The sequence below is a fragment of the Heterocephalus glaber genome, unplaced genomic scaffold (assembly GCF_053883595.1).
Source record: "Heterocephalus glaber isolate CG9 unplaced genomic scaffold, H.glaber_assembly_v1.0 deba00001442, whole genome shotgun sequence".
Classification (NCBI taxonomy): Eukaryota; Metazoa; Chordata; class Mammalia; order Rodentia; family Bathyergidae; genus Heterocephalus; species Heterocephalus glaber.
In genome coordinates, this window is record NW_028258296.1 from 28115428 (window position 1) to 28127948 (window position 12521).

The following is a 12521-nucleotide window of genomic DNA, read 5'->3' on the forward strand; positions in this document are numbered from 1 at the left end:
AAGGACAGTAGTCTCCCTCCCCCCCAACTCTCAGTGCTGGGGAGGGAACCAGGGCCTTGCACATAATAGACAAATGCTCTACCACTGTGCTACATTCCTAACCCCAGGACAGGTACTCAGTTCTCTGTTTTTGCGTAGAGAGGTGGCTGACTAGTCTGTCTCTAGGGCTCTAGGTATGCAAATCATCGCAGATAAAATGGGAGAAAGAAATGGAGAAAAATTTTAGAGAGATTAGATCAGATTTAAGGTTAATCTGATCAAATTTATTATAGTTAATTTTCAGAAAGTTTTAAAAGTGAATTGAGCATGATGGCACAGCCTACAATGCCAGCACTCTGTGAGCCTGAAGTAGGGGGATACAAGTTCAAACCCAGTCTGGGTGAGTTAGGGAGACCCTATCTCATAGTTTTTAAAAAATTGTTTTAAAGAGCTAGGAGTGTAGCTTAGTGCAAAAGCCCTGAGTTCAATCCCTAGTACCGTCAGAAAGAAGTTTTCAGCAGAAGAGCTAAATTGATGAGTGTGTCCAACAAGAAATATTCTTGATCAAGTGTCTCACCCAAAATTCCACAGAAGAAACTACAGATTCTAAGGTTGCATGTTGTGTCAGAGAACTTTAGGCTGAAAGTAAATAAAGTTTAAAGTAAACTAAAATTTTAAAGATCTGGGTCGCAGGTAGAATTAGGTTGTAAAATTTAACAAAGTCAATTAGTTTAAACTAGTTGAAATTTAATTTTTTTGCAACTGTACCCCACCTACATTTATGTTTCTATTCTAAGGTTTCCTGTCAAGAGAGCAAAGTAGTTTTATTATCTAACCAGCTAACCACACATGCTTTTCTGAGACCTGATAACTGGAAGAGTTTAAGTCTTAATTGTAATACAAGAAATTTTTATTATTTCTTTAAACAGGTAATTTGTGAACATATTTGTTTACTCATTCAACAAATGATTTATTTACCTATTTATTTATTTAATTTAGTTTGTGATACTGAGAATTGAACCCAGGTCCTCAGCACATCCCTAACTCTCCAAAAAACATTTTTTAAAAAAATTTGAGACTGAGTCTTCCTATATCACTAAGTTGCCCAGGCTAAGCTCAAAACTGTGACCCTCCTGCCTCAGACTCACAGGTGTCTTGACACCAGTTCAGACTAGGGAGGTTCACTTGAGATTCAGGCAGCTTGAAGAAGAGACACAGACTGTGGACTGGGTTAAACATCTTTTATTCAACTGTTTAGCCATAGCCCATCTGTTTAGCCACTCTTGCAGCCCCCAGCCACTATATAATTGCAGCCGTCTTCAGGCTGTCTAGTCTCCGCCTTCTCCCAGCAGTCCTCAACTGCTTAGTCTACATTTCTATGAAAATACACAGTAGTGGCCATGTGCCAGTAACAACCTTGGTTATACTATAAGTTATTTACACCAGCAAGCATTGGCCTTGGCTACAGAAGTTATTTACATTAGGGTATTGGGAGACGCGCCTGTGCTGGTGTCCTATTGACACAGAACCCACTGCCTCCCAGATGCCCTTCACCCCAAAGCCTGAACCAAAGTACTAGCATCTTAGGCTTCCTGTTTCCCTACACCAGAGTCCTGGAATTATAGGGATGTGCCACCACACCAAGTTCAACAAATATTTATTGATGACCTGTGTGATAAGCCTTGTTCAAGGCAATAGAGATATCACAAAACAGTCTTGACTCTCATAAGGCTTATATTGTAAAAATTATGTATTTTATTCTAGTGCCAGGCATTATTTAACTTAGTCTTGCAACGGGTCTATTAGGTAGTATTTTTATCTGTAATTAACAGAAGATGAAACGGAATTTTAAAGATATTGTTTCAGTTTTTTATTTTTATGTAACAAAACATCGCAAAATTTACTGACTTAAAACAACAGTGACTCATTTGATTGTAATTCTGTATATCACAGGAATTTTGAGTGGAATTGCACTGAATCTATAGATCAGTTTTTGAAAAATGACCATTTAAGCAAATTTAAGCAAATAGTTCTACTGATCTATGAACATGAAAAGTCTGTTCATCTTCTGGTGTCTTGTTGAATTTCTTTTTCTCCTTGGTTAAATTGATTCCTATGCATTTTTTTTGGAAACTATTGTGAGTAGAATTGTTCTATTGATTTGTTTCTCAGCTAGTTCATTATTGGTATATAGAAAAAGTATTGGATTTTTAAAGAATTTATTTTATATCCTGGGAAGTTTTAAATTTTAATGAACTCTAACTTACCAATATTCTTATTCATGGACTGTGGTTTTCGTGCTGCATTTAAAAACTCATTGTTAAACTTGCTACATAGATTTTTCTTCTTTGTCTCCTGGAAAGTTTAGTTTTTCATTTTATACTTTTGTCTACACTCAATAGTATTGTTAAATAACTTAATGAATGCTAATGACAACAGAAACGAAGCAGAAGATGTTGGGTGGGAAGAAAATTACTGGTCCTATACATTTTGAAGGAATCAGAATAAAGTTACACTTGATCTTAGCCAAAAGGCTGGGAAGCGATCAGCATGAAGTTAATAGTTAAAGCCTACTGGGAATTCACTCAGGGAACTGAGTTGTTGCCTTAAGAAATAATTTAGACCTGCAGCTGATCAGAAGGGCAAGATTCAAGGCAGACCTGAAGATTCAGCAGACACAAGGATCTGGTTCATTGAGCAGGGGCCGTCCAGTACCCTGGAGAGCTCCTGAGAGCCTTTGTTTTGACAACCCGGAAGTTTTCAAGTGACTCAGCTGCCAGCATCTAAACTTTTTTCATGGTCTTGAGAAGGTTTCATATTCACACTGCATGCATTTTAAATCACTCTAAAAATATTACAACAGTATAAACCAGAGGGAAGAGGAACACAGAGAAGAAAATAAAATCCTATCACATAAAGATAACCATTAGCTACATTCATTATTAACTGATAACAATGGTGAAAAGACATCCATAAATGAACCTTATTTATCTGTTCCTATCTTTATTGGTAATCCCTCAAATGCTCTAGGTTAGTGTGTACATTTTATATAATTAAAATTTAATACTACCAGGTTCAGTGGCACATGTCTAACTCTAGCTACTCAAGAGGCTGAGTCAGGAGAATCATAAACTTCAAGACAGTTTGGGCAACTTAGTGAGACTTTGTTTCAAAAAAAAAAAAGGTGTTGAGAATGTAGCTCAGTGATAGAGCACCCTTGGGTTCAATCCCCAGTGCCACAACCCAAATAATACCTAATGTTATGTAATTAAATATATTGTTTCATTTGTAATTAGTATTTTTGTCAAGCCTTTGTCCCTGGCATGAGAGGGACAGGGAAGACAAGTAGTCAGTCAAACCAGATTGGAGTTCCAAGTTTTGAATGGGTATGTAGTTCTCTATTTTATACAGCGTTTTTTATTTTGAGAGTACTGGGGATTGAACCCAGGGGCACTCTACTACTGAACTACATCCTCAGACATTCATATTTTTATTTAATTTAGCTACATGATTTATTTATTTTGTGGTACTGGGGATTGAACCCAGGTCCATTCCACTGGGGTATATCCTCTGCTCTTTTTTATTTTTTATTCCCGTTAAGTCACTAAGTTGCACAGGCTAGGCTCAAACTTGTGATCCTCCTGCCTCAGGTTTCTAGGTATCATAGGCATATGCCACCATGCCCAACTCTTTATTTTTTGTAAGGGAGTACCAGGGATTGATCCCATAGCCTTTTCACTGAGCTACATCTGCAGCCCTTTATTTTTTATTTTGAGAGTGGGTCTCACTAAATGACTAAGTTTTCCAGGCTGGGCTTGAACTTATGATCCTCCTGCCTCAGACTCCCAGAAAACTGAGATTATAGGCATGCACCACCATGCCTGGCTCTTGTTTTTTATTTTGAGACAGAATCTTGCTAAGATTCCTAAGCAGGTCTCAAGTTTTTGACCTTCCTGCCTCAGCCTCCCCGGGTGTTGGGATTACAAGCATGAACCACTGTACTCAGCTATCTCTCTCCTTTCTTGAGCTCCAAATGCATTGCAGTCACAATGGTCCCTTTACTTGGAATATTTCTCTTTTTGAATTCAATTTCTGCATAATGCCCAATTTTTTTTTTTTTTTTTTTTTTTTTTTAGTACGGGGTTCTAACTCAGGACCTTGCACTTGTGAGGCAGGTAGTGGAACCACTGAGCTAAATCCCCGGCCCCCAATAAATATTTCTAAAAGATAAATTAATTTAAAGTTTCTTATTGCTCTCCTATTTCTATTAGTGGCTAAAAGGCAGTCTCCAGAGTCAGACAAAATTAGATTTAAATTTTCACTTACTGTTGTGTGATCTTGGACACTTTGCTTATGTTTTCTGTACCTTCATTCCCTTTACTATAAAATAAGGGCTAATGATATCTTCCTCACAGTATTTTTAGAAAAATTAAATAAAACAACATATAAATTGCTTTACCTATAGTTGCCATAAAACAAACATTTAATGAAGGTTATCATTGCTATTATCTTTACTATTATCGACTGACCAAGGTAGTGGCAGGAAGAGGGGCTTTGCTTTTGTAACTTTTGATGATCATGATTCTGTGAATGATATTATCCTTCAGATATACCATGCAGTGAATGGCTACAATGGTGAAGTGAGGAAAGCCCTGATGAAGCAAGAGGTGGCTAGTGCTTTGTCTAGCCGAAGAGCTCATAGCAGTTTTGGAAACTTCGGTGGTGGTTATGAAGGCAATGACAACCTTGGTCATGAAGGAAGCATCAACAGTAGGTGAGATGGTGGCAGCAGGGATGGCTACAATGGATTTGGTAATGATGGAAGCACTTTTGGAGGTGGTGGAAGCTGCAGTGGTAATTACAACAATCAGTCTTCGAATTTTGGACCTGCAGAGAGAGTGAACATTGGAAACTTCTCTGGCATCTATGGTGGAAGAGGCCAATACTTTGCTAAACCACAAAATCAAGGCAGTTATAGTGGTTCCAGCAGTAACTATGGCAGTAGCAGAATATTTTAGTTACTGCCAGGAAACTAAGTTTAGCAGAGAGGAAAGACAAAGAAGTAACAGAGAAGCTACAGGTCACAACAGATTTCTGAATTCAGCCAAGCACAGTGGTGGTAGGGCTAATATGCTACACAGAAGACATATTTTAGACAATGCTCTTATATGGGCAAAAAATTGCTGAGGAGTTTATTTGTGAATAATTATATAACAGGTTATTTTAGTTTCTGTTCTGTGGAAAGTGTCAAATATTCCAACAAAGGATTTTAGTGTGGATTATTTTTGCACCCAAGACGTTAATTGGTAAATGTAACAGTATGATTATGACACTGAATAAATGTGTTTTTATGGAGCGAGGAGAGAAATTTATTACAGGGACATTATAGCTGATTGCTGTCAGGAGATAGGGCTTGGTTGAAAGAGTTCCATCACCATGGGTGTGACCTGGAAGGTTATATCTTTCTTCTTGGCTTCTGTCTTGATTTTCTCTTTCCTGGCCACTATGAGGTGAGCAGCTGTTCTTCCACCATGTCCTTGTGCTATGCCATCTTGCCTTGGAGCCAGCTGACTATGGACTGGAATGTGAGCCAAAATAAACTTGTCCTTCTTTTTTGTTTGTTTGTTTTTTTGTTTTTTGGTACCGGGGATTGAACTCAGGTCCTTGCGCTTGTGCAGCAGGTGGTGAAACCACTGAGCTAAATCCCCAGCCCTCCTTTTAGTTGTATGTGTCAGATATTTTGTCCCAGCAATGAGAAAAATGACTAAGACATGAAGCTTGTTCAGATTGCAGTCATGACCTTGCCAATCAATACCAATCAATCAATACCACTTGTCAAATGACGTCTCTTAAAATGAGGACCAACCTCCTCTCTATCCTTGTTTTTATTCTTCACACTGGGTTTTAGTGAATTTGTTCTTTTTGTAGGGCACTTCACACTACACTTGATCTTAGCCAAAAGGCTGAGAAGTGATACACTTCACATTTTGTACATTTGTATTGATGTTCTTATCTTATTTACTTATTATCTTTTTTTTGGTACTGGGGATCAAACTCAGGACCTTGTGCTTGCAAGGCAGGCAGAGTGCCACTGAGCTGAATCCCCGGCTGTATCCTAATAATTGTTTGGCTTGTCAAATCATCTTCCTCCTATCCAAACCTCAGGAGAATTTGGATGCAGTGCCATCAAGTGATATTAGTGCTGTCTTGGCATTTGAAAATTTAAGGTGTGTAATTGAAAAATATTTGTACAGTCAAAGAAAAGATAATAGGATACAGAAACAGTCACACTTTAATTTTTTTATATTCTTAAAAGGTTTTGCCACTCAAGTGTTCTTGAAATTGATGATATGTTGCCTAATTTTAGATAGTTGTATAGTTTCAATTGCTTTTTTTTTTTGGTATCAGGGATCAAACTCAGGACCTTGAGCTTTCGAGGCAGGCGCGGTGCCACTGAGCTAAATCCCCAGCCCTAGTTTCAATTTATTTTATTTTATTTTATTTTTTTGGTATCGGGGATCGAACTTGTCAATTGATTTTATAGTTAAAACTTTTACTTTATAAATACTAAGTGTTAAGGCAGGAAGACTCAGACTGTTCTGAATAATAATAACAAATTAAACTTTTTTCACTATCTTCATGAGGGTAAAATTTGGTTAACTCCTAACCTTATGTCCACAACATGCACTCTTTCCTTCTGTTATGGTTTATATTTAGATGTCCCCCTGAAGCTTGATGTGCTCATAGGTGGGGCTTTTAGAAGGTGATTGGATAGTGGGGATGTCTTAGTTACTTCTTTTGCTGCTAAGGCAAAATACCCAGCACCCAAAGTTAAAGAAAAAAAGGTTTATTTGCCTTACAATTTATAGAGGTTTCAGTTCATAGCTGGCTGGCTCCAAGGCAGGGTGGTGTGGGAGAAGGGCATTGAAGAAAAGAAATAGTTCATGGCAAGTAGGCAGGCTAGAGCATGCAAAGGGCTTTAGCAGCTTCTTTCTGCTCCTTTTGTCTATCTAGGATACCAGGATTAGGGCTGTGCCAAATCAATCAGTGGACATACCCTTAATCCCAGCATCATACACTCTAGATCCAGCCATCTCTGAAAAAGCCTCACTTATGAATTCATGGAGATTTTTGGGGACACCTAGGCACAAGCTGTAACAGGGGGCATGATATTTATCAGTGGATTATAGCTAGTGATGTTGGGAGGTGAAGTCTGATTGGAGGAGGTAGGTCACTGGAGGCAAGGCCTGGAAAGGTGTATCTCCCTTGATTTCTCTTGACTTCCCATTTTCATATCATGAGCTGTTTCTCTTCTGCCATACCCCTCTGCCATGCTGCCCTGCCTTGGAGCCAGCTGACTATGGACTGCATCCTCCACAAACTGGGCCAAAATAAACCTTTCCTCTTACAGTTGTGGGTGTAGGGTATTGTGTCTCTGTGACCAGAAAGTAACTAAGACACTTCCTACTCAGGCTTTTCAAGGCTGATCTTGAGACACCATAAAAACCCTAATGCATACAACTCAGAAGTAAGAGCCAGGATACCCTATGGAGAGAGGTACTGACCAATAGCAGACTGGCACTGATGAATAAATTTCTCCTTTCCTCCTCCAATGGAAAGAGAACCACCTCTATTTCCATACCACTGCCTTTCCTTCTGCTTTCAGTGTCATTATTCTCTAGTTTTACTTTTCAACTGGCACAGAAGCCTCCTCTGCCATCATGTCTTAAGCCTCAGTTTTCATCTCTTTCTCCATTTACCACTTTCCCTTCCCATCTTTCTTCCACCCCCTCTGGCTCTAAGGAAGCTATCACTTTTTCTTTTTCTTTATTACTACATGTTTGAAGTACATAATGGTTACATTCATCATGAGGTCTTGGTACACATACATAACACATCTTAATTCTTTTTACATCCCCTTCTCCTTCTTTCCTTCCCAGATGTATTTTTCCTCTATCCTACCAGCATCTCTTTCTTTCCTATTATCTATCTTTCATTTTGCTGTTTATTATATTTCTCATATAAAAGAAACCATGTGATATTGAAGTGTGTGTCTGATTTTATTAATACTCTGGTCTCAAGCTACATCCACTTTCCTACAAGTGACTTAAATTTACCCTTCTTTATGGTACAGTAATGTTCCATTGTGTATAAATACCACATTTTCTTTATCTGTTAATCTATTAATTGGCATGTAGGGCACTTCCAAGATTTAGCTATTGTGAATTGTGCTTCTATAAACATGGATATGCAAAGGCCTGGGGATTTAGCTCAGTGGTTCTGTCGCCTGCCTCACAAGCACAAGGTCCCGAGTTTGATCCCCGGTACCAAAACAAAAACAAACCAAACAAACAAAAACCCCCATGGGTATGCATGTATCACTATAACATATCTTTAACTCTTTAGGAAAGATACTTAGGAGAGGAATAACTGAGTCAAATGGAATTTCTTGTTTTATTTCTTTGAAGAATCTCCATACTTATTTCCATAATAGTTGTACTAGTTTACATTCCTACCAAAAATAAAGAAGTGTTCTTTTTTCTTGGCAACCTTGCTAGCATTTGTTTTTATCTGATTTCTTGATGATAGCCATTCTTTGTGGAGTAAGATGGAATATCAGTGTTGCTTTACTCTAATGGCCAGAGATGTTGAATATTTCTTTATGTATTTATTGACCATTTGTATTTCTTTTTCTGAGAAATGTCTATTCATTTCAGTTGCCCATTTTTTGATTTGGTCTTGAGGAGGGTCTAATATTTTGAGTTTTTTATATGTTCTACTATTAGTCCTCTGCCCAAGGAATAGCTGGCAAATTTTTCCCCATTCTTTAGGTTGTCTCTTCACTCTGTTGGTTGTTTCCTTTGTTATGCAGGAGCTTAATTTCATATGATCCCATTTGTTGATTCTTGGTGTTAGCTGTTGTGCATAGGGTTCTGTGCAGAAAGTCCTTGCATATGCCTACATCTTTAAGAGTTACCTATTTTATCTCCCAGCAGATTAAGTGTTTCTGTTTTAATATTTAGACCTTTGCTCTATTTTGATTTTAATTTAGTACATTGTGAGAGATATGGATCTAGATTCAGTCTTCCCTATGTAGATATCTATTTTTACCAGCACCATTTGTTAAAGAGACTTTTTTCCAGCATAAGTTTTTGGCCCCTTTGTCAAAGATCAAGTAGCTGAAAATGTTTGGAGTTGTTTCTGTATCTTCTGTTCTTTCCATTGATCTACATGTCTGTATTTGTGCAAATACCATGCTGTTCTTATCATTATAGCTTTTTAGTATAACTTGAAGTCTGAAATTGTGGTTTTTCTGCCTTGTTCTTATTGTCCAGCCTTGCTTTTGCAATTCTAGGCCTCCTCCTCTAGTTCTATATGAATTTTCAGATTGTTTTCTCTAGTCTTGCAAGGAATGCTCTTAGTATTTTGATTGAGATACATTAAGTCTGTATATCAGTTTTGGAATATGGCCATTTTGACTATATTGGTTCTGCCTGTCCAAGAACAGAGGATTGTCTTTCCAGTTTCTGATGTCCTCTTTGATTTCCTTTTTCAGAGTACTGTCAGGGTTTTCATTATAGAGGTCTTTCACTTCCTTGGTTGGGTTAATTCCTAGATATTTAATTTTTCTTGATGTTATTGTAAAAGGTAATGTTTCCCTAATTTCTTTCTCAGTGAGTTTATTATTGGTGTACAGCAACTCAATTGTTATTTGTGTGCTTACTTTGTGTCCTGCTACACTACTGAATTTGGTTATTCTGAGAGTCTTTTGGTGGAATTTTCTGGGTCTTCTATGTAGAGGATCATGTCACCTGCAAATAATGATACTTCAACTTCTTCCTTTCCTAAACGTATTTCATTTACTTCTTTCTCTTGCCTGATTGTTCTCTGGCTAATGTTTAGACAACTATATTGAACAGGAGTGGTAATAGTGGATGTCCTTGTCTTGTCCCTGATTTTAGAAGGAAAGTTTTTAGTTTTTCCCGATTTAATACGATATTAACCATTGGTTTTTCATAAATGGCTTCTATTAGATTGAGATAAAGTCCCTCTATAACTATTTATTTCAGGGTTTTTATTATGAATTGATGATGGATTTTGTCAAAGGCTTTTTTATGTCAATAGAGATAATCGTGATTTTTGGTAAGATTGGCTAAGGGCTTATCTATTTTATTTATTCTTTCAGAGAATCAGCTCTTCAATCCATTGATTCTTTGTCTCTATTTCATTAATTTCTGCTCTGATTTTTATAATTTTCTTACTTGTACTAGTTTTGGATTTGGATTGTTGGCCAAGAAGCCAAGAAGCAGAGAGAGAAAGGAGGAGCTGGGAAGAGAAATATATTGAAAGGGGATAGGAAAGGTGGGGAGAAAGTGGGAGAGAGAGATCACATTCATGATTTTTATCACAGTACATTGTTATAATGATTTATTTTGTTGATTATTGTTGTTAATCTGTTACTGTGCTCAATAAATAAACTTTATCATTGTTATGTACATATAGAAAAAAATAGTATATATAGGGTTCAGTATTATAAGAGGCTTCAGGTGTTCACTGGGGCTTTGGAATATATCCCCTACAGAGATCACTGTGTTGGTGTTTCTGAGATTGAAATGACTGCATCTGACTTACTGAAATCACTGAACATGTTGAAGTTGAGGTGTGATGACCACTTGACACAAATGTTGAGGCCTACTTAGATCAAATATATTCCAATACTGAGGTTCTATGATTAGACTTAGTTATGAAGCAAATATACCAATTTGTCTAATATCTTTATTCAATTTTGAATTGTGTGTCCTTTTTAATTGAAATTTTTCCTCCACCGATGAAGGAAAGGCATTGAAGATAAATTTATTAGAAATTGTATTATAGAATTGAGATACAGTGAAATTTGAAAGGCAGCAAACATGGTGAGGCTCAAGTAAGAAGACAGATTTAAACGATTAGGACTATTACTCGGGAAAAGAAGAGTGGAAGGGTATTACTAAAGTATTTCAATTTTTTTTTTTGGTACCAGAGATCGAACTCGGGACCTTGCGCTTTCGAGACAGGTGCCGGAACCACTGAGCTAAATCCCCAGTCCTAAAGTAGTTCAAATATTGACTAGTGCTGGGTAAAATATTGAATGATGGTGAACAACACAAATATGTTTATTTGATAAATTCTAAGATTATAGATTATAGGGAATTACAGATTATAGGGAATAGGTAATATAAGCAAGATTAGCATAGGTCCCAAGAAATACTTTTTAATTTTAAAAAACCCCATAATATTTATTATTCCTGTGGGAATAATGTGGGACAAAAATATAAAATGATTTTAAATGTTTTGACAGAATTGTAAAGGTAGTACACTTACTAGAGGTTTTATGTACCCAAAAATGAACCAAAGAGACAAGCATCTCCTTTCATTTCGTCAGTTAGGAGCCCTGTCGGCAGCAAGCTAAGGGTTTACCTTAGTATGAAAGTTCTGTATTTAAAAAAGAAAACAACTATGCACCAGATTCTCAGATTTCATTACAATTAGGAAAGGTTGCAAATCAGGTAAACATAAAAAAGCCATTTCACTCTGTGTGTGTGTGTGTGTGTGTGTGTGTGTGTGTGTGTGTGTGTGTGAGTGTGGTGTCCGAAAACCTTCCATACAAAGCAGCTCCTGATAAGGAGTCTGGACAGCATTCGCTGAACAAAATTTAATTTTGGTATTCTGGGTCTCCTCGCTGAAGGGAATTTTAACAGCAGGCCTTGAGGTGAAGGAATAAGAAACGGCGCTTTAGTTAAGGTTTTCTCCACAGGAAAATGTACAAAGCACTGTCTTATTTCTTAGCGAAAAAAATAACATGCATGTAAAGTCGGCCACCGCATTTTCTTTCAATAATAGAAACACCATACTACAGCCAACATCCCAGAGCACAGCGTCCACTATTGTGTTAGTACCGGCAGCGGAAGGACTTAGCCGCACAGCAACATTAAAGAGTCCTTCTTTGTTCAGTCCAGACCGGAGACGCAGGGTGCGGTGTTCTTCCGCGCTCTCCCGGCAGTCCCCGCCTCTCGGCGGTCCTGGAGAGCTGCCATTCGGCCTTGGAGTCGCTCCGCGCTCCCAGAATGCACCGGCAGTCCGCGGGAAACCAAAATGGCGAAGGGCTGTAGCGAAGTGGGCTGTGTTTGAGGCCGGTGTAAGAACGTTCACTGTACCCCTAACCCTCGTCCCCAAGGACCTTGGTTTGTGCGTTCGTATGTGCGGGGTTCCCGGTGGGGCGGGTGCCCAGTAAGTGCTCGGAGTCGCAGGGAAAGCGCCCACGGGGACGTGACTGGTTATTTTTTCCTGTATGAAGCGGTTGGCACCACTGAAGTGACCGAATGAGGTGAGAGACCTTGGCCTGGGAACACTCTTCCGGAGAAGGTGGGGGTGGGGGGTGGAGAAAGAAAGGAAGCAAGTATAAAAAGGGAAAGATGGAGGATCGAGGTTGGGGGTGGGGGTTCCCGTTTATATGTATGTTGAAAAGAATGGCTTGAAAGTAGTTGAACGTTGGAGAAAATAGG

At 38.2% G+C, this 12521-nt stretch overlaps 1 protein-coding gene and 1 pseudogene across 4 annotated transcripts in view; both read left to right on the top strand.

The window, feature by feature from the left end:
- The first annotated feature begins 309 nt into the window (after positions 1 to 309).
- Positions 310 to 4997, top strand: LOC147827665 (heterogeneous nuclear ribonucleoprotein A1-like 2; annotated as a pseudogene).
- Positions 4998 to 12045: 7048 nt separating this feature from the next.
- The window catches only part of Mtf2 (metal response element binding transcription factor 2), a 60778-nt gene continuing 60302 nt past the window's right edge, over positions 12046 to 12521 (top strand). For 2 of the 4 annotated variants that reach the window (XM_004841252.4, XM_087213140.1), the window contains exon 1: positions 12046 to 12343. In XM_004841252.4, the coding sequence (XP_004841309.1) occupies positions 12339 to 12343 (5 nt within the window). In that variant the 5' untranslated portion in view covers positions 12046 to 12338. The remainder of the gene's footprint in view (positions 12344 to 12521) is intronic. The other 2 variants (XM_087213139.1, XM_004841253.4) reach the window with 2 other exon arrangements.